This window comes from Heliangelus exortis, chromosome 3 (assembly GCF_036169615.1).
Source record: "Heliangelus exortis chromosome 3, bHelExo1.hap1, whole genome shotgun sequence".
Classification (NCBI taxonomy): Eukaryota; Metazoa; Chordata; class Aves; order Apodiformes; family Trochilidae; genus Heliangelus; species Heliangelus exortis.
This window is the reverse complement of record NC_092424.1, coordinates 12,258,180-12,281,435: the sequence shown is the minus strand read 5'-3', so window position 1 is coordinate 12,281,435 and position 23,256 is coordinate 12,258,180. Positions and strand designations below refer to the sequence as shown.

Sequence of the window (23,256 nt, the reverse complement as noted above, 5' to 3'; positions counted from 1 at the left end):
TACTGAAAAACACGAGTGAGAGACTGCTGGGGAGCATGAAACAAAACCCTGTCTTGATGGACATCCATGACTAACATTCCCAAATCTGACCAGGTTGTGTAGAGAGAAGCTATACAACGAATATATTTATCAGAGACCAAAGGCCATATCTGGCTTAGAGTGAAGTTAAAAGTGTGAGCTGTAATGGATTAGTATTCAAACACAACAATGTAACACCTAACAGTTGTATTATGCTCACAACAGCAGTTATTAAAATAACTGAAAACCAGATGGAGAATCATAGAATAGGGATCAACCTTCCAATAGGCTGGAAGGGACCTCTGAAGGTCATCTAAACCAACATTCCTGCAATAAGCAGGGACACCTTCAACTGGATCTGGCCGCTCAGAGCCCCGTGCAACCTCACCCCTCAGGGATGAGGGGCACCTACCACCTCTCTGGGCAATCTATTCCAGTGTTTCACTACCCTCTTCATAAAAGATTTCTTCCTTATATCGAGTCTTAAGAAGCTAAAAGACAATTTCCTTTGACAAACTAAAGAGGCAATCTGTTTAGTTATGCACCTCCAAGCTTCACATTTTCCCAGCTCCGAGATTCAACACACACGTAAATGAATGTTTTCCTACTAATAGATAAGGGAAAGATACAGAATATACAGACAAATAAATACACACATTGCAGTTCTCACACAATAAGCTGTAGGATGAGAAATATGGCCTTATTCCAGCAACAAGATGACCTACTTGCTTTCTGGATCTTACTACTAAGTTACTAAACAGCTTCAAACCATGCAAGATGTTCAAAACAAAATAAAAACAATTTTCTAAATATGCTGAAACTGAAAGGGTTTCACTGTCATATATTAAACAAAAAAGCAAAGAAAAACTCAGCCAGTGATAAAAACCAAACCAAGTATAATACCAACTTGTGGGAATGCAAAGGCGTATGCTATTCCTCTCTGAGTTTTGCAATTTTAAAATCCAGAATTTCATTTTACATTGCATATAAATCTTTCGTAGACTAATTACACAAATGTGCAAAAGCTCTTTTCTCTCTCATCTTTTGTATAGACAGAAGTCATTGCAGAATGTGTAGGCCTGACAAATTGTACTGACAAATGTACTGAAAAAACAATCTTACAGAAGACAAAATCTCCCAAGAAAAAAGCCCAAGCTCCAATTTAATTAATGCAAGAAATGCTTAAGGATAATACAAACCAGGCAGTAAAATCTTCTCAAATACATCAAAATACACAATTCTATCTAGTGTTAGGAGTTCAGAAAAGGCCTCAAATCTCTGCTCCAGATATAAAAACATTAAATAGTTTTAACATCTTAAAAACATTTTTTCGAATTGAAACAAATAGAACATGATGCTTTAAAACGTTTTATTGGTATGTATTTGAATAATCTTCATAACTAACAGCTATACTTGCCATGACTAATGCAGCCAATTCAAACATGTCAAAAATATTTATGCCATACCGTGTTATCATGTATGCTCAGCATTTAAATTATAGACAGAAAAAGAAGTCTGAATTTTCTCACACTAATCAGACTCATTTATGACATACATTGCATGAACAGTCCACTTAATGAGCTGTCAGTACAGAAGCATGGTAAGATAGATTTATTTCTTATCAAGTTCATCTTGTACTTTTCTCAAAGCAGCTAGAATAGAAGAACACCTAACACACAACAAAAAACTGTGACATTTTAGTGATGATAAACGAATCAGAGTAATAAAATTTGAATACTTCAGATACCTTGCAAGGGAAGAAAAAAAAAAAAACATATTTCTGCAATGGAGGACTACAGCATTCTCATCAAACCAATCCTAAATTGTGTAATAAGTATAAAAACATTATTCTTTTTCAATATTTCATCAAAAATTTCATCTTTTTCAATATTTCATCAAACAAGAATTCAACCACTTTCATTTTTTCAGATGCTATGGAACAAGCAAGATTAGAGTAATATTTGAAATGTTAGGAAAAAAGCAACAAATGAAGGGACAATACTAAAACTAGGCAAAGAAGGCATTATCTTCTAATGTCCTAAGACATTGGGACAGAAGAACAGCTAAATATACTCCAAAAATAATTTTCCTTATGTACAATAAAAGAACAAAAATATAAGTTTACTTAGAAGAAAGAGAGACTTGGATTTACCCCATGTTTAGTTCATTGCCCTCTCCCCAGTCCAGCAGGCAGAACAGAAAACACTAAAAAGAGTGACTGCTAGTACAGATAACACAAATTGAACTGATTATCAGAATACTGTCAAAAAGGAAATATTAAGCACTACACAGAGTAGCAAGAATGTATTATAGGGGGTTTAACTCCATCTTGTTGCAATGAGATCTTTCTTGCAGGAGTAAATTAGAATAGTTATAACTGGTGAAGCACACGAGGGGGAAGGGGAAGCCTGCGACATGTCAAGTGGCTGTCAGAGAGGTTGCTAGAAAAAAATAAGTGAGCTGCTGATAGATAAAAGAGGAAGGAGGAGGGGGAGAAAAAAGGCTGCTGTGGGAAAAAATGTTACTAACTGTCATCAACTTTGCCTGCTTCACTTCTCAAACCTTTAGACAAGCAAATAATCTATTGATATTTAAACATGATTTTCATGTTCTCTTAGCACTGCAGTTTGCAGTGAGACCAATAAAATCTATTGCTTGAGTATTTCTGTACAGATTATATGAGAGAACAGACTATTCTACAAAGCAAAGGCTACTCCAAATTTCTTTCAGGTCAGAAAGGCACACAACAAATCAGGAATCAACTCCTGTAAGATATGATGCAAGCAGAGTTGCAGATCCCGTTGACTCTAGGAAAAATGTAGACCACAGAGGAGAACAAAGTTGAAAGGGATAAAAGTGTCAATTATGCTGAAATCTGATATTTTGTAAAATAAAACAACTTCAAACAGACTCTTACTTAATCCCAGTTTTGGAATGGAATGCAATCTTCCATCCTGCCTCACAACACATGTACAACACCCAGTTACTTTAACCTAAAACATCTAGATCCACACAATACACAGCAGCAGCAAAATTAACTGACAACAGTAGGTTAACTCCCAATCCACAGTAGGTTGTAAATATAAGTACCAGATGCCTTGTACCTAGCTCCCAAGAAATCTAGTTGAGTCTTTGCACGTGATAGTCCAGCAGAGAGAGGCAGCTTTTCTTTTGCTACTCACAACCCAAGTTCCCAGTAATGTGTGATGGGCCAGAAAGCATCCATGCACTAAATTAGCAGCAAGCATGTAGATCCTAACATTACTGGAAAATGATTCAGACTTTTTATTTAAAAGTACTTAGAAGTGCTTAGAAAAAAAATAGAAAGAAAACAGAATAGCTTGAAATTAATTTACTTTAAAAAAAAAGTCTTACTAGTACTTGCAGGGCTTTGTGGAGAGAGTCTGTGCAGTGTTATAATCTCGTAACCAACAGAGGCTATTCAAAGTGGGCAACTTAGCTTAGAAAAGAAGTGAAAGAGACTTTTTATAAAGCCACAAAAGTTACAACAGCAGAGACATATGGCACTCTTAATGAGCTTTTCGATACTCTTGCTGGTTATAAAATGAAGAAAACTGTAGCCATTTTCTCAGCAGAGAAAAATGCACTGCTTTCATTTAAGCTATATAAACAGCTTCTCTTTAGAAACCAAATTGGCATCTTAGTTTTATAGAGATTTTGATAGGAAGGCTTAACATTAAAAATATCATATGCTGTTATTTGATTGCTCCCTAGCTCCCCATTAATATCACAAATGCCATACAAAAGATGAGAAAAACAAGCAGTCCCATTTCCACCCTCTGCTCCCTCCTCCCAACACCCCCCCTTCATACAGTGAAAAGCAGAAGTATTCATGTATACACACACACACACACTCAATAAAATGTGCACTACAATTCTTTGCTGTGGTTTTCAAAGGTACCATACAACATCAGTTTCTACTGCACTCAATAAATGCCCACCTCCAAAACCCAGTATCTGACTACGCATTCTCAAATTCCTCAGTAAAAACAGCCTCTTATGGAACCAGTAGCTCACCACAGTGAAAGAAAAAAGGTGTGAAGCATTCCCAACTGGTCCATCTTTCCAATACACAGTATTCCTTGAATTTTGACAGACTCTCCATGTTCTCCAAGCCCTTGATCAGAACTTGGTATCCTTCATGATATTATTGGAACAATTTCAGAATGATCAGATATTTTTTGTAGATGGTAAATTATTTTTAAGTTTTGTACTTTGAGCAAAAAAAAAAAAGCTATTACATTTTTTTTCCTCTTTAAGGGAGATATTATCACCTGTTCGAAGTATCAATAGACAGACAAGCTTCCAGAGCTTCTTTTTCCCAGTTTCCCAGTTTTTACTGTTTAATAATGAAACTAACCGTTCTACTCTCTGTAAATGATGGAAGTCTCAAGAGTATAACAAATCAGTGCAACTAACTAGAATTAATTAAAAACATACCTGTTTCCCTAAACTGCTTTGTGTGAGAAAAAGAGTATTTCAATCCCCTTAAAATCAATTGCTTGATTTTGTGTTTATTCCTAGGTGCACGAGCTACATTAATTCTCATGTAAAGATACCAAATCAACAACATGAGGAGGAAAAAAAGAAAAGTAAATTTATCTAATTTCAACTGTAAATTAACAGTTTAGAAGTTGAAATATCACGCTGATGATAGGTGAGCAGATTTGACTCGCACACCTCAGACAACCAAAGTCCAAATTATTGTACCTAGAGGAGCTATGCCAGCCAATAGGACTTCATACACAAGTCCAAAGGTTTTTATACACTTCCACACCTTGATTCAAAATGTAGCAATACTAGCAGTAATTCCTAGTTACAAAAGTTAGTACTTTTAGGACAATGGCAATTATTCCCAAGCAACTTTGTAAATGAAAAGCAACAATCATTTTGTATTTGATTGTAGTCACCAAGCCGTGACTAAGTAACTTGTGTTATTTTTATAACACAAGTAAACACGGTAAACTATTTTGTTTAAAAATCATAGAATCATAGAACCATAGAATCATAGGGGTTGGAAGGGACCTCGAAAGATCATCTAGTCCAACCCCCCCTGCCAGAGCAGGGCCCCCTAGAGTACATTGCCTAGGAACGTGTCCAGGCGGGTTTTGAATGTCTCCAGTGAAGGAGACTCCACAGCCCCCCTGGGCAGCCTGTTCCAGGGCTCTGTCACCCTTACAGTAAAAAAATTCTTTCTGATATTCAACTTGAACCTCCTATGCTCCAACTTGCACCCATTACCCCTTGTCCTATCACTGGTCACCATAGAGAAAAGCCTAACTCCATCTCCCTGACACTCACCCCTTACATATTTGAAAACATTGATGAGGTCACCCCTCAGTCTCCTTTTCTCCAAACTAAAGAGACCCAGCTCCCTCAGCCTTTCCTCATAAGGGAGATGCTCCACTCCCTTAATCATCTTAGTAGCTCTGCGCTGGACTCTTTCAAGCACTTCCCTGTCCTTCTTGAACTGAGGGGCCCAGAACTGGACACAATACTCCAGGTGCGGCCTCACCAATGCAGAATAGAGGGGGAGGAGAACCTCTCTTGACCTACTAACCACACCCTTTCTAATGCACCCCAGGATGCCATTGGCCTTCTTGGCCACAAGGGCACATTGCTGGCTCATGGTCATCTTCTTGTCTACCAGGACCCCCAGGTCTCTTTCACCTACACTGCTCTCCAGCAGGTCAGCCCCCAAGTAATTTTTAACTTTTATAGGTATAAAAAGGAATTTGGAATGCCTATTTGCCAAATTATACCTATCATGAAGCAGGACCACATAATCTACTTGAGTTCATTTTGATCATCCTTTCCCTCTCATACTACCTGGGACTTTAATTGTCTCTGCTCAGAAAAAATTGCAGGTCACATGCATTTATTTGGCACCATCCAAAGAAACACAATATCTTAACAATTCACTGATGTATTAAAAACACTTTACAATTTCTCAAGTTTCCTAAGATACCTTGAAATGTCCTTCTTTCTTCAGGAAACAAACTTCAGCAGATATCAGATGAATGCATGACAACCATCCAACCAGCCTGCAGATATAGGAATCCACATGTAGGCTCACATAGATGCCTGCTCTCTCTCTCTCTCTCTCTCTCACACACACACACAGACACACACAGCAATTTAAATGATGCTAAAGACATTACTAGAGCATTGACATAACGCTCATTTGCCCGTTCCACTTCCAAAGCTTGGTAAATACCTTAAAATACAAGTGATACCATTTTCTGTGCTACTTAATTTATTCACCTAACAGACACCGTAAGACCCAACACTGCATTAACATTCACACAGAACATTCCTGCTGCCAGGGAGCACAGTGATTGATTTTCTTTCCTTGGTGACTCAGAGTAAAGAAGCAGATGAGCTCAGTGGTTTTATCATGAAATCCTGCAGTGACTCTCCACAATTTTAGGGTCAGGTGCAAACTGCACAAAAATGCCATTATTGAAAAGATATTATATAAGTTAATATTGAATTCCTGTTTTCAGTTTCCAGGAAAGATTTGGGATGACAATATTACAATTCATACTTGTTCTTTTTTGTGTCTTGGGAGCATAGGTTAAGATCAAAGGACAAAATAATGGTAAGACTGAATTACATACCCTACACCCAGTTTACTTGGAAGCAATGAACAGAAGTTTAAAAGAACACTATTCCAATACTGAAATTTATTATTTCCTCTAATTTTTAGGCTAGCAGCTGCTTCTTGAAGTCCCTGCTGTCCACTGAATTCTTCAGTACTACAGGGATCTAAATACCTGTTCATTTAGTGCTACAGATTCCTCCTCTTTGCTACTCAAAGCACAAAGTGATATCTTTCAGCTGTGTTTCTCTGGAGATCTCTCCTGGCAATAGCTTATCTTGGAAGTGCAAAGCAAGCTGTAGCTGAATTAGAAACTCTATAAAAGGATAAATAATTAAATGAATGAAAACAAATTCCCCCCAGTCACAGCAACAACTATTTAAGGAGCTAGTGCCATCCACTCTTCTGTGATTTCTGATGAATCAGCCACTAGGTGGCAGAAAAACGCAGTTGAATTTTCTCACCATTGTGAAAAATTCACCCAACAGATCTCTCTCATCTCAGGTAACATGATCTCTCAAGCAATGTGGAAGACGACAGCAAATCCGATTATCTTTGTTGCCTAGTATAAAATATTTTTTTCTCTGCTTTAAAAGCTGAAGAGTGTTTAAGTGTTTGAAAATTCAAGTGTTAAAACAAGTAAACCCCACAATTATTTTATTGTTCTGGAAAGTACACCATTACGGGAGTAGGGCCTATCTTGTTAAAGATATTCTGTTATCACAATACCATTCCATTTAATATTAAAAGTAATAGAGTATGTAGGGAATTTATTTTGAAGTTCAGGTACATAGTGGCCACTTTTCCACCCAAGAATTATTCAAACAATAGTGGGAAGATTGAAATAGGAAGTATGCAAAAAAAGTCTGGGGAGTTTGACTGGAAACAGTATGAGAAGCAAAACTCTGACTTTTCACAAAACCCCCTCAATTTAGAAAATATATTATTTTAACAACAAAAGCAGCAGAGGGGGGTTTTTTAACAAAAATTTACACACTTCCTGAAATTCAATGCATTTGCATTAACAAATTCAATTAACATAATTTTTGAAAAAAATGTATACTGTAATAGTTCCATTATTTAAAAAAAAAAAAAAAAGTTTGCAGTACTCAGGTCACCACTTTTTTCATTCCTATAGCCTTCAATGAAGCCTTCAACATGATTTCCCACAGCATTCTCCTGGAGAAACTGGCTACTTATGGCTGAGACGAGTGTAGTATCACTGGGTAAAAAAAAATGGCTGGCTGGCCAGGCCTGAGGGTGGGAAGGATCTTCAGAGGTATCTGAACAGGCTGGATTGATGGGCTAAGGCCAACTGTATGAGACTCCATAAGGCCACGTGCCAGGTCCTGCACTGGGGTTCCAAGGACCCCATGCAATGCTACAGGCTTGGGAAAGAGTAGCTGGAAAGCTGCCTGATGGAAAAGGACCTGGAGGTATCAGTTGATAACCTCCTGAATATGAGCCCAAGTGCCCAAAAAGGCCAATGGCATTCTGGCTTGTAACAGAAATAGTGTGGCCACCAGAAATAGGGCAGTGATCATCCCCCTGTACTCAGCACCAGCGAGGCTGTGCCTCAAGGACTGTGTTCAGTTCTGGGCTCCCCACTACAACAAGGGCATCGAGGTGCTGGAGCAAGTCCAGAAAAAGTCAATGAAGTTCAGGAAGGGTCTGGAGCACAAGTCTTCTGAGAAGCATCTGAGGGAAGTGGGGTGCTTCAGTCTGGAGAAAAGGAGTCTGAGATAAACCTTACTGCTCTCTACAACTACCTAAATGGAGGCCGTAGTGAGGTGGTGGTCAGTTTCCTCTCCCTAGTAAAAAAATAACAGGGTGAGAGGAGACAGCCTGAAGTTGTGTCAGGGTTGGATTAGATTGGATGTTAATAGAAACTTCTTCACCGGAAGAGTTTTTAAACACTGCAACAGGCTGCCCAGGAAGGTGGTTGAAACACCATCCCTGGACGTGTTCAAAAGACATGTAGTTGTGGTGCTTTTAGCACCAGATGTAGAATTAGGTTAATGGTTGGACTCAATGATCTTAAAGGTCTTTTCCAACCAGAACAATTCTATGATTCTACTTTGCACGTAGTTATTCTTTCTCTAAAGTTTTCCCTTTCTTTTAATGGTCATCATTCTTTAATGTCCTTACTGGGTACTTCAATTACTACAATATGAAGAGAGAGTGGACAATTTTCTCTACATTTCATTTTTTTTCAGGCTCTCTATTCCCACTTTAAAAAAGTTGTCACCAAAACAAAACTGTAGTTCAAAACAAAATACTTCATAAACTATCACTATATCATGAGAAAGCACTATGATGATTGTAGCAATAATCAGAAAACCTACATAAACCAAACTGTTTCACAATGATTCACTCAGCTCCGTCATGCAGATCTTACATGTCCTGTATTAGCATATGGACCTAAACAAACATTACTTTAAAACCAATTTAAACTATTTTACATTTATCTATCTAATAAAAAGAAGATTCTTTCCTAAGGATTGAACTTCCTTTTACCATCACAAAAAGCTCCATGAAACTTACCATAGTTGTTAGCCTTAGGATAGTGTCCACAGTATTTTCACATAACTATGAGGGATGAAATTCTAGCTCAGCTCAACTAAAATCAAAGAAATTTTTGCTGAGATCCTCAAATTCTTAACATAAATTTACTTTTTGAGATGGCACTGCTATGGCAAAATGGTCTCAGACTACAGGGATTGGGTAGGAGAGCAATCACCTTTTACTGCACCAAAGCTGAAGTTAGCATTGTGGAAAGTAAGCAAAAATGGCAATATAACCACTGGCCTTTCTTACTCCACCTTCTCCATATAAACTGCTGTTGAAAAATACACAAGAGCAAAAGAGATCAAGAAAGAAAGCAATTTGTGGTTTGTCTCAAGCATAAAAATAACACTGAAAAAGTACAGAGTTAGAATGTTCTAGGCTTCTTTGAAGTTACAGAATTGTTCTGCACCAAATCAGCCATTGAACTGGGAAGAAACTATCTAAGCAGAACATCTGATACGTAGATTGAATAAATCTGGATGAATAAAGCTGAAATTTCATTCAAACTCCAATTAAACACTGTCCAAAGAAGACAGGTTTCAACACTGGTGCCACGGGAATATTTTCCTAGAAAAATGCATTGTTTAACATTACATTATATGTCATAGTTAAAAACTAAAGCATATGAAAAAAGTTTTATGCATGTTTTTAGGCAAAATTAAATATTAAATGTCAAGCTTATCCTGAAAGAGGATGCCTCAAAACTGGGTTGAATTTCAGCACCACTTTAATTTCTTGAAATAAGAAAAAATGAACAAGAAACTGAGTACTAAACCAAATTTGGTTAATAAAGAGTTCATGATTAATGTGACTGACAGGTTACTGCTTGGTACTTTACTTAAATATTAAGTGACAACATGTTTACTAAAAAGTCCAGATAAATTACTTACTGAAGTAAAGGCCAGAAGTTCCTCTTCAGTTAATTTGTGTATTGGATTGTTCTTCTGGAAGTCTATACTATAAAGAAAAAAATTCAAAATAAACCAATGCTGATTTAATAGTCAGAAAACAACTATACGGAACAGATTTTTCAAACATGCAAAAATCTAGAGGACATTCTGGAAAACAGTTACAATGCCAAATGCTGTGCACAGAGGGCCTAGACCTAGGGGGCAGTCACAGAAAAAAAGAATAATTCAAGGGACCAAGATGTTTTACTAGTGCCTTTCCAAGACCATTTTTTAAATTGAAATGTCTTGCTGAGTTTAAGCTTATGGGAATAATAATTTTACAATCTTAAACAGTTTAAAATCCATTCCCTGTTTTCACAGAGGTCTGCTTTCAGTTAAAATTCCATGACTAATTGAACACAGATTCTGCAAAGTAAAAAAAAGCACTAAAGCTCAAAAAGTGCTGAAGAGTAAGCTCAAACACACCCCCTCTTTCTAGTCACTCAAGAAACAAAATCACAGGGTTGCATCTCACTAACCAGCATTACCAATATCTTGTGGTACACAAAGAGGGAAAACCAGAATAATACACAGTGATGGGGATTAAAATTACTTTATCCAGAATCAGGCATGTTTACAGAGATGAAATCCAGCTTATAACTCCACATGGGTGGATGTTCTCTTTAGACAACAATCCACCAACATATACAAATAGACTGTAAGAGATATCTCAAAGTGCCACAAAGAGCAACAAGGCTATAGTTCAAATGCCTTGCAAAAACAAAAGGTAAAAAGTGGAAATACGTCCTAAAACATACCACAGAGTAGGGATCATCAGTAACCCTGTATAATGACTACATACATTAAGTTTAAATTCATCACATTATTCCTTAAACTTTGCAGCAGACTTCATGTTATAGGTTAAAACTGCAGTGATAGTAAATTAATTATGTTAGATCACAAACTGAAATATGCTGACACAGACTGATGTATGCTGTGCTGCCATCCAAAGAAATCACTACAAACTGGAGAAAACAGGCTGACAGGAACCTCATGCAAAGAGAAATGCAAACTACTGACTGTGCTTGGGCAGGGGATTGAACAAGATGATCACCAGCAGTCCCTTCCAACCTCAATCAATCTGTGATATGAAGAACAAGAAAGTGACAGAGCAGACTGCATGCATTTAGGTAAAAAATCATGTTTGATTAACCAGATACTGTTCCATGATGAAATTACTAGATTAGTGGACTTTAGCTTGATAGGCACTTAACACTGTCTTCCATAATACCCTCACAGACAAACTGATGAAATGTGGCCTAGAAAAATGCACAGCATGGTGGGTTGAAGATTAGATGAACTGCCAGGCTCAAAAGATTATGACAAGCAACATGAAGTTCAGCTGGAAGCAAAAGCACTAGCAGTGTGTCACAGGGATCAGATTATGTTTAACATCTTAATTAATGACCTTAATGATGGGAAATGATGCAAAGTCCTGCACTTGGGGAGGGAGGAATAGCCCCATACACCAGTACAGGGTGGGGGCAGATCATCTTGTAATGAGTGTGGCAGAGAAGGTCCTGATGAAAAGCAAGCTGAACATGAGCAGTGTGTTGATACAAATGAGCAAAAGTTGAACAAAGTGCTCTTGTGGCAAAGTCAACCAAACCCTCCTGGGCAGCATTAGGAACAGCACTGCCAGCAGCTCACTGGAGATGATCCTTCCTCTCTAACTCAGCATTGCAAAGCCCAAACCTGGAGTGCTGTCACTAGCTCTGGGCTCCTCAGTTGGAGAGATGTGGCAAGAGTGAAACAAACCAAGCAAAGGGCTGCACAAATGGTTAAGACAGTGGAGCATTTGTCATACAAGGAAGGGGTGAGAAACCTGGAATGGTTTAACCTGGAGAAATAAAGGCTCAGGGCAATCTGATTGATGTGTTCAAATATCTGATAGCAGGGAGTAAACAGGACAGAACCAGACTCCTCTCAGTAGTGGCCATTGAAAGGACAAGAAAAAATGAGCACAAACTGAAATACTGAAAATTCCATTTTAAAAAAGTACGCAAAACCTTCATTAATGCAAGGGTGATAAAGCACAGGAATGGGATCCCCCAGGGCATGGTGTCTCCATCTCAAAGATTCCCTGGACATAGCCGTCAAAAAACCTGCTCTCGTTGACTGTTTTAAGCAGGGCAGTTGGACCAGATGGTCTCTGGAGGTCCCTTTCAACCTCAGTTTTACAAAATTTTCATTTTAAGATACTTTAGAGTTTACATTTTTCAACCTTATGTTTTGTTAACAAAGGAAACAAGAGTCTATTTCTTACCAAAAGCTAGAAATAAGATGCTTTTTACACTGTACTTTAAGAATTATCTCTACACTGTGAATGTTACTGGGTATCATGATGCTGATTTCTCTTGCCATCGTATTCCAAATACCTCCTGTAGAATACAAAAGGATTTTTCTTTTCCTAAGTTTGTTTTTTTTTTTTACCCTTAATATTAGTTTAAAAAAATAATAATCTAGTTTCATTTTTCTTCCTGAAGAATCACAAATGTAGTATTTATGCTCTGTCCAGTACATACTTTAGGCTCTAGGGAACAACTAAAAGATGTGGCTGCCTAGTGCATTTGCACTGTCTTCATACTTGAGTATACCTAATGAGGTTATACATAAGCTATGACAGTTGAAAGGAGACAGAGAAAACAGCTTGAGAAGTGCAGTAAATTGACATTTATTTACAAAGTTACTGAATATCCCAAATGAATTAAGAATCTGCTTTTCAGGAGAGTACATTTCTCTGCCTTCTGGTGCTCCTGGTCTAAAATGATGAAGGCAGAAAAGGTAAACCACACTGATTTTCTCTTGGTAAATTTTAGCAAGGTGTAGCAACAATGTATTTTGAAATTTTTTCTATACTATATTTTTTTTACTTTTACGTTATCTCTTCCCATCACTTGTTTATCCGTAGGTTGTGACAAAAGGCCCAAGTGCCTGATGTGTTTTGTTTCTATCTCCAAAGAAAAGACATGATAAAGCATTAAGATATAATAGAAGAATTCTAAGGGTAAGCAGCAAAGCATTCAAGACAGGAAAAAGTAAAATTGATGCCATGAAATTACTCCTATCTCTTTATCACAAAAAGAAACAGAATTATCTGTGGAGCAGAATGCCAAGCCTCTTTCCTGATGGCATGAGTCTCTCCCACATTCCACTCCCAATTATATGGAGGAACTGAAGAAAAGTTAAAAAAAACAGCCAACCAACCAAGCAACCAAAGAGAAAAACCACAAACAAAAAACAACCAATATACCAGAAAGGAAAGTTCTCTCCTTCAGCATTGCTAAAATGGCCATTCTTTAGGAAACATCAATATTCATCACACTAGGGCATCCTAGAAAGGAGCAGAAATGAAACATTTGGGATATGAAGGTACGAGTTTGAAACAAATGACGTTTGTACTGAGGATTGCAGCCAAATACAGGTAGGCTGAGATAAAGAGCAAAAGCATACTTACACCCCTTTCTGAGATTCAATTTTCTATTTCAATTAGGAGATTAGGATATTCTTTTCACCTCTTCTTTTGGAACTTTTAAGATTAGAAGTGCTTTTCTTGTTGCTTTCTCATAAAAATTCCCCCAGAATTTCTGGGGGTTAGGGGCAATGATGATGATGATAGTACAAAACCCCACCGAAGTAAACAAAATTGTCAGTGTGTGTAGTGACTTCTTGTTTTGTTGGTTTTTTTTAAGGAAAGCTAACACAGAAAATAAGAGCTGCACTCTCAATTTATTAAAAGGATGACATCTAAGTTATATAATAAAGAATCTACAAGCATAGCAGGTTTAAAGCTAATTACTCACAGCAACATAAGTTAAAAGAGTAAAATGTATATATTTTTTAAAATTGAGAGAATCATGTGCACGTGCAAATATCTATGTGAATTGACATAAAATAGGCAGATTGTTCAAACCCGAACTTAAACTAAACAGATACTGTATATAAGTTTCATGAAAAAGCATTTTTTCATTCCTTTGATAGTAACAGTCCTGTGATTAATCAACCAGCTAGTTTTATCCTTTAACAATACAGGCATCTAATAAAAATAAAATTGGGGGGGAAAGGAGGGAGAAAGTTGGGGGAGAGAGGATGGGTACCACTAATAAGAATTTTTATATGAAAGACTTTCATATTATTGTTGGGAAGAACACGACCAGAAAGCTGAAAAACAACAATTCCTGTGAGCTATTATAGTAATGCATCTTCACAAAGACAAAAAACCCCAATGTTATTGGTGAGCATTTTTTAAAGTTTTAGACAACACTGCTGAGAAATGATTCTATTACATATATCACTGAGGGTTTTTTTCCTTCCTTGAGAAAATTTTTCCTAAAAATGGTGAAGTAATAAGGAATTTGTCTGCTTCAGTTACTTCTTTCCTTATCCAAAGTTGGCTGCTGGCAGAAATACTTATAGACATCTTGAGGTAGTCAGCTAAAGTCACTAAACAGTAGTCACTAATAGGAATCTGACTTACGGTGAAAACAAGTTTAACTGTGGGGGGGCAGGAAGGAGGGAGAGAGTAAAAACAACATAAAGAAAACTTCAAATATTTTTGAAGCATTAAGTGACATGAGCATAGCTTTCAAAAAGTATGAGTAAACGAAGAGACAGTTAAATTTTGACAAAATTGAAACTTATTTTGCAGCATTCTCAACATGCATTAATTCAAGCAGAAAGGATTAATTCTCTCCTTATTCCAGACAGATTTTTGTCACAGATTTTTGAAGCATGTGGATGCAGTTCTTCTAGATCAAAGCAGTGCTAAAATAGGTCTCTAATTACCATTTCTGCCATATCAATGTACAATGCTTTGAGAAACGTAAGTACAGTAATGCAAATGTTAAGAGATAAAGAGAAAAATGAAATTGTTTTAATGATTTCCATACGGAATCAAATCAAATTTAAAACTGTATTTTAAATCAGAACCTAGATTAGAATTGTAGTTTGGTTTTAAGCAATTTTAACAACCGTGTTAGTTCTTGTTAGACTACCTCCCAAATATTTCATGCTATGCCCCGCATTTGTTCTGATTTCAAGGACAGGTTAACACATTTATCCTAGAGAATTTCAGCAGTTGAAATCAGAGTGGAATTTAGGATCTGCTGCTGTAGGATCTATAAGAGGCATCTTTTCACAACAATATGAAGAGAAGTCACTAATCACCACATCATCCAGCTCAGCAAAATGTTTCCTGTCCACTCTTGAACGTTGTCTTCGGGACCTCAATGAAACAGAAGAGGAAAAGAAAGCAAAAAGAAACAAGGCAGTCTTAAGACAGCTAAAACACTAAGCCAGAACCTTAAGAGTAAGAACTACTTTGTAGCGCAAAACAAGTATTTTCTAGTAAATCAGCAAGAGCTGATTGCCTATAGCTTACAATTTACAACCCGGATTTTCATCTGATTACTTAGAGCTACCCTTACAGCCTAACGAAGAAGGGATCCAGTTTAACTACCTAGTTTGGGACTTGATTAGCTATAATCTTCTTAACAGTGGAATTAACAGCAATTATTCCAAACTATTACTTTTTGGATTATGAGTAAATACTTCTGTTTCAAGAACTGATTTGGAAAGTTAACAAATGTTAAAGAACACTGAAACAAGCTATAAAAACCCCTAGTGTTCTTCAAGTAGCTGGAGATGTATTAAAAAGCAGAACACAGAAAAAAATCAAAAACTCTGGAAGATTAACCATTAATAAAGAAATTATTTAAAAATATAATTACAGAGTCCAAGAAATGCTTAAGGAGGAACTAACCAAAAGAGTAAAAAATCAGCGCCAATTCTTTTCTTCCAATAGAAAAAGAGCAAAATGACAGCAAAATAACAGTAGAAGAGCCACTGAAGAGAAGCTATACAAATTAATTGCATTAGCATTTATTGTAAAAGAACACAGTAAAATTCCCACCAGAAGGGCCTTTTGGGTAAGAGAAAGAATTACATGAGAGAAGAATCTTTCTCAAATTAAAAAACTGCAAAAGATGTTATATGCCAAGAGGCAGGATACTAAGAAGTCAACAGAACCAAACAATATTCAGAAAAAAACAAAGTTTAATTTTGGGATGAAACAGCTGAGACACTAAAATCAGTGTTTAAGTCCTCATTCAAAACTACTTCAGGACCTGAAGCTAACAGAGCAACAAAAATGATGCCAACCATACCAATGTAAGTAAGAGACTATAGTCATGAATAGAAGGACTAGAGATACTTGGACAAATACAATGAGTATGGGGAAAGTCAGCCAAAGCTTCTGTAAAAAATTCCTGGGTTACAAACAAGTTAGAAGGTTTTTGGAAGATTTAACCAGAGTGAGGATAGATGTGCTGATGAAATCAAGCTGAATCTCTATGAGATTTTTTCAGTAAGCCCCTCACCAAGAAGAACTTTCATCACAGAAATTGAGCATTCACGTGAGATTAGAGGGAATGCCTTGGCAAAGGTCAGTAACCGATTAAAAGACAGGAAATTTTATGAGGCAAATAGTCAGCCATTCTACCAGAGAAGGTCACTGGTGTAATCCTGCATAGGTTTTGTGCTGTGATCTGTGTACTATAATATTAACAAATAAACTGGAACAGGAGAATGTACAGTGAGGTGAGAAAATTTGAAAATAAGACATTCTTTGAAGTGAGGATGCAAACAGACAATAAGGAGCTGCAGAAAAATCTTACAGGATAGAGTAAAAGGGTAATAAAATAAAAATGCCAAGGAATTAACAATAAGAAACACAGACCTAGCTTCACAAAAAATTATAGGCTCTGACTTGACCGTTTCTGTTGAAGTGCAATTCTAGCACTCTAGCTGCATGCAGACATTAGATTAGTACTAATGTACTAGGCAGCAGTTAAAAAAGCAAGTCAACTTGTGAGTAATATATTTGGAAGCTAATAAAGAGCAACATACAAGGACATAGTACATGAAGTATATAAATCAATAACATAAAGCCCTTGTTTTTCCACCTATGAATACTATGTTCTATTCTGGACCTCTTGTTTCGAAACCAGTAATGAAGTAATGGAAGAATTTCAGAAGCAGACAGCTGGAATGATTATTGTTTTACCATTATTAATAATGATGTTTTATACCTTATGAGCATTTCAACAAAAATGAAGTGTGTTAGGCTAGGGCTAACCAAAGAGGTTGTAGAAACTTTGTAGAAGTTTCAAAATTACTAGGAAATCAGAGAGTTAAGTCACTAAATGAAGCTACAGGCAAACAAACCTGGAGGAAGGTTTGTTTTTTTGAACCACAGGCAAAACATGTTGACAGACACCTTTGCCAAAGTCCAAGAAGTTTACACGGGCTCAATGGAAGCTGACAAATATTTGACAAATCCATTGAGGGCTGCCCTGCAAACAAGTCAGATTAAGCTTAGGAAATACCATTTAGAGGCTGGGAAAGTATTTGGGAGGAGGGAGCAACACGTGCTTGCCCTGTTATTATTCACACTTAAGTATCTTCTCTCAGTCACTCTTGAAGACAGAGTATAAAGTTAGATGGGTGAAGACAATGGCATAGTTTTTGCTTGCTTATGCTTCCTGGCATGTTATCTCTCTGCAAGAACAGACAATGCAAATTCAGGTTCCTCAGGTAACTTCTTAAAATTACAGTTAACTAGCATGAGATACATGATAAAGAATAGATAGATCAGATTTTTAACTCTTCTCACACATTTTTATAAGTATATGCTGTATTTCTCTGCAGTTTTAGCAGATGTGTAAATTTTTAAAATGAAAAATGGACAAACCCAACAAAACAATAATTTTGTAAAATTTGGGAAGTACTCATAAAAACCTTTCAAGTTATTAATGTCTTCTATTCTGAGCATTCTGAATAGCAAGACAGGAAGTTCATTTCCCAATGGAATCACACAGCTGGATGTAGTGGTGCACAGCAATATATTTTGTAGCAATGAGTTTAAACAGCCATAAACTGACCATAGTAAGATCACTATGCTGTCTGGAACCTGTACTGGATTGAATAAAAAAAAAATAATTGTAATTTACATTATATGCCTGTAAAGATGAGCCAGAGTGCCAAAAAGTATTTAACAGAAAAACCTTATCACCTTTAATGCTGTCCAAGATTTTATGTTGAAGGTTTTGTGTTTTTTTTTTTTCCATAGGACAATGTGTAAGCTCTGGCCTTTCACAGTTAGTTTAACATAACCTTTTCCATCTCAATGGCTTGGAAAAGAGAATGTTCTTCCCTATAAAAAGAGATGAAACCAGTTGTTTACCACTGCTGCCTTTTGCTAACTGTCTAAAATTCCTTCAGCATCCATGCAAAATACAGATAAATGTAGGAAGTAATTCAACCCATTGTAAAAAAAATTCCTGAAGTGAGATGAATCACACTCTGTATTTGCCCTCTCCATTGAATAAAGGACAGACAGCTAAGATTAGACTGTCAAATTTCAAGTAGCTGAATGTTTTTGTTTCACCTATCCAAGTTTCCCATGATGTTTCCATTGCCAATATGTATATAGGGATTTTTTTTTCCCTATTACTTAATAGATTCAAAAGCTCATCTTTCATGATTCTGTTAAAAATCCTTTAGTCCTAATGCTATTTAGTGCTTACACACTTGATTCAGATATCCTTCTACAGCTCCCTGTGTAAACTGTGTATGATTATCCACTGTATTACCGTATAATAAAAGTTAGTCTTCCTGATGCTTTTCTTACTGGTGCAAAGTCGTTGACTGAGGCACCTCTAGTATATAACACACTATTTTTACCTGGTATGATCCTTGAGAAACAGGAAAAGGTTAATTAATAAGCAGCCATTGGACACTCTACTAAAATTTCTGCAACATATCAGCCTATATGATGTGGAAGGAAAATAAGTCCTATCAGCTCACCAATTTTCATTATTAAAATGATTCACGCAGGGATTTTTAAAAGTATGATTCATTCAGTATTTTTTTTAAGTAATCATGAGCTAACTTACCATAGCCCAAGGATTACAGCAAGCTCTTCTGCACACAAATCAGGGACCTGGTACTGGTCAGCATCTGCTAATTTTATCTCATTAAGCACTGTATCATCATTTAAATCATAATTCTGTTGGAGAAAAAAGTATTTTTAAATAGATATAAGAAGTTGCAGAGAAATTTGTTACATCAAATTATGGAAAAAAGTACAGATGTGTGTGAAAAAGGATAATACCAACATTGGAAAACGTCAGAATGGAACCTAATTTACCATGATTGTGACAGAATAACTAACTGACCAATACAGTAGAAGGAAGAATCATCCAGACCACTTTTGCTACAAGTATACTGGTTGTCATGCAGGAGGAAGAGCATTCAGAGAAACTTTAAGATTACCTGAATATTGATTTTCTACTTAAATGACGGGGATTTTCTTTTTCAAGTTGTTGCCCATATTATTATCAACAATTTCCACTTCTATTACATGTATATACAGACAAGCTGACACAGATCAGTGTTAAATGCTTTCCTAACATGCAGGTTTTCATGCTAGCAACCATGTACCCCTGGAAATATATGGATTTCTTTTGAAATAATCAGCAACTAAGTAAAGCACACCTTCTTCCAGTACAGTTCAATTCCTTAGCTGAGTAGCCACATCTATCTTGCAGTCTTATGCTGTTTTACCCCATGTCCATGCATATTATTCAAACAACTGTCCCACGTCTCCCAAAAGCCTTCAGACATCTTATATAAGTTTCTATTAGATGCCACACACTTTTTGCTTGATGATACCCGAGAAAAGCTCCAGAACATTTTCATTTTAAAAATAAAAGCACTTCTTCTCAAATACATACCATTGTTAGGTTTTCAAGAGGTGTTGGAGCCGGACTGAGTTCACTGTGAGGAAGGAGGAATTCATCTGTTCTTTGGACATCCAAAATAAGCTGTGCAACATATTTTTCCTGAAATCGTGTTCTCTTCCCCAAAGCACCTGGAGAAAATCAATGTAAATATATATTAATGAACACTAGGCCCAGTAATCCCAAGATATACTAAAAAGTTGTTACAGAAAAGCAAAATAAAACACACATTGAGAATTAACCTATGAAATCTGTAAGTGGTTTAACTCTGCTTTGATCTTTTTGCAGTCACCTATGTGTGTTCTCACTGCTACCTGTGACATACAAAGAAATGTGTATTACAAATATACAAACACAGATATATAGGTCTTGCAAAGCTACTTTCATGTACGTTCCCCATTACCCACCAAATTACCTCTCAAATACTCAGTCATCTAGTTTCAACAGTTCCCTACTTATTCCCAAACAATAAACCATTATTCCCTTTGCCTGCTAGAAGGTCATGACAACCTGAAGACATGAAAACCCTACATCTTACAGACCACAACGTTGAATATTTCAAATCTTTATTTGAAGACAAAGATTCTTCATAGATCCTCCTTCATGAAGGATCACAGACATGACATTACCAGAATATGGCATGTAAAATGATGTAAAAAGTAACATGGGAGAGACTAAAAGAGCAAAGCACTGAAGGCTGTCTACTGAATTTATCAATGTGTAACACAATGTGAAATTCCTCTCAGCATTGATTCCTCAGTTCTTTGTTGTACCCTCAGAAAACTCTTACTAGCCTTTAAGGTGGCAATTGACATTTACAGCAAATTGAAAAGAAAAATGTCTGTTCTTCCTCTGGTAGGAACCTGCAAAATCACAGAACAAAGAATCCTAACCGGTGCAAAACGGAGCTAAAAATTACTCTCTATAATTTTGATGTTTGCTTGCTTAGTATTAATATGATACAATGCTAAGATAATGTGAACTGTCAAAGTCAAATAGGAGCAACAGAAGACTGAATGCTGATCCATTTTTCCTTTTGCAGAACCCACTATTATCAACTAAAGCTCTTAATTTCACTAACACTTAGAAAATTTTGCAGGGTGTGAAATGAGGTAAAGATGATTGACTGCTCATATCATAAAGGCTGAGGGTGAGACAATTGTCAGTAAGAACCACCTGGCCAGGTACTGACACTGCGGTCACTCCCTTCTATTCCTGGAAGTGAAAAAAGAGCAGTAGGGAAGCCAGAAATTAAACCGATTTCTCCTTTTTTGCCAACTACCCCTATCAGTGGGAGAGCCCTGTGTTAAGAGTTTATGAAGAAAAAGATTCTAAAAATATCACCTTACAATCACAAGGCACCCTCCAGAGAAGACAGAAATACACAGAAAGAAATGTTGGGCAACAATTCATATTAATTTTATGCAGTAGCACTCACTCTATTTTAACAATGCTTGAAAATCACTATTCTGTAATTCACTTCCTATTCTGACTTACTGCTTAAACAGCTGAATAAAACACTTGCAAAGTTATGCTGATTACCAATACATTTCTTGGTACCATTCGGAAAGTGTGATTTGCTTATGTTGCAAGATGCATCCACGCCCAACATATTCTTTTAAGCGAAGGATCCTTGCTATTACAGGGACAATACATAATAATTTTAACTTGGAAAACGTATATCGTGTTTAAGTTGAGGGGGAAATGAACTGGCTTTATACCATCCTCAAAATAGAGAGGGAATCTACACAGAGACTTTCTATTTCGTATCAAAAGTTCTCAGGGGTGCACTACTGGGCATGAAAACAATAAGCAGACAATACACAGTTCTCTGAGTTCATCATTATTCATCCTCCAGATCTGTTGATTTTATATTTATTTTTTATTAATGCCCTTCATTTATATGCAAGAAGGACCAGTCTTATACTGGAAATTGTTTTGTGGAGTTATTGGCAGTTGTGACTCACTGCAAGGGATGTAAGGATACTTTTAAATAAATAATGAACACAGAACAAACAAATAGGACTTTAAGAAGTACATGAGCCAAAACAAGTATGATTTATTCAGATTTCTAAAATCACTTAGGAATATATTGGTTCTAAATTCTCTCTTTTAGAACAGCATACATCTCCATGTCATAATAAAATGTTCAACTAATTCGGATTACAACCATTAGAGAATAAAAACATCTTAGAATGCTTTCCTAAAATGGAAGTTCCTTCCAAGAGCCTTATAAACATCTTTGCTAAAGGTTGAATTTTTACATTAAAGCAAAGTCTTTTTTGATGATGTAACATTCCTTCCATTTAGCTCAAACATGCATGTCAAATGAATTTCTCTAGAATGCCAACAATTCCCACATGTTCAAGTCAGCTGCCTTCAGGTTAAACATCATTCATAAGTATTCTAACAGATTTCTGGAGACAAACCACAGAACTTGTAGGAGGAGTTTCACAATATCTGGGACTCAACTCTTGGTTAATTAATAAAAAAATACAAATAACTCCACTTCATCCAGATTCCCCTCAAAAAAGAGGCTTCTTTCTATATTAGATTTAAGGAAATTATTCATTGAAGATCTACAGATATCCTTTAAAGGGGAAAAAAAATAACTAACATGTAGCTGCCAATTGAGGCATATCAGTGAATAGCCACCAGCCACTGTGACTTAACTTGTTCTTAATTAAATTTTTATAGCTTGAATATCACCATGGGCACACTGATGTTTTCGATAAAAAACACAAAAAACTACCTTATAGTATCAAATTTGCAGCACATGCCACACATGGAAAACATCACACATACAGCATATGTTGTGCATCAGAAAAAAGGGCAGACTCAATCAAAATACATGGAATTCTTTCAAACAAGCATATGGAGATTACTCCTATGTGGCAGATACCAATGAATACAACATGTATAAGTTATACTTAAATGCAAAATGTAAAAGTTATGCAAAAATACTATGCCACAACATTTTCATTGCAGATTTTAAAAAGTAAACCTTTAAAACCTTTAAAGAAATCAGCATTGAGCTCCTCAAAAGTTGTTGGGTTTTGTGGGGGTTTGGGTTTTTTCTGATTTATAGATAAAATTATTAAACTGACTCAGGATATTAGCAGGGATAGCTGCAGCTCCTATCTAAATATAAAGGAACAGCTAGCTTTGTGACATGCAGTAGTGTAAGGTAAGGAGACTGTTTGGTTCCTAAGTACTTTCCACTAATAATATAGAAAAGCTATATAAAGGTTTTTTGCACTTCTACTCAGTCTGTTCAAGAATTCTCACACAGAAAAGG

General features: G+C 36.4%; 1 protein-coding gene across 4 annotated transcripts in view; it reads right to left on the bottom strand.

Moving 5' to 3' along the window:
• TTC27 (tetratricopeptide repeat domain 27) overlaps positions 1 to 23,256 on the bottom strand; it is a 105,131-nt gene that overhangs the window by 62,362 nt on the left and 19,513 nt on the right. For all 4 annotated transcript variants that reach the window (XM_071739211.1, XM_071739208.1, XM_071739209.1 and 1 more), the window contains 3 exons: positions 19,953 to 20,089; positions 19,113 to 19,225; positions 10,099 to 10,165 (listed from right to left, as the gene is read on the bottom strand). In XM_071739211.1, the coding sequence (XP_071595312.1) occupies positions 10,099 to 10,165; positions 19,113 to 19,225; positions 19,953 to 20,089 (317 nt within the window). The remainder of the gene's footprint in view (positions 1 to 10,098; positions 10,166 to 19,112; positions 19,226 to 19,952; positions 20,090 to 23,256) is intronic.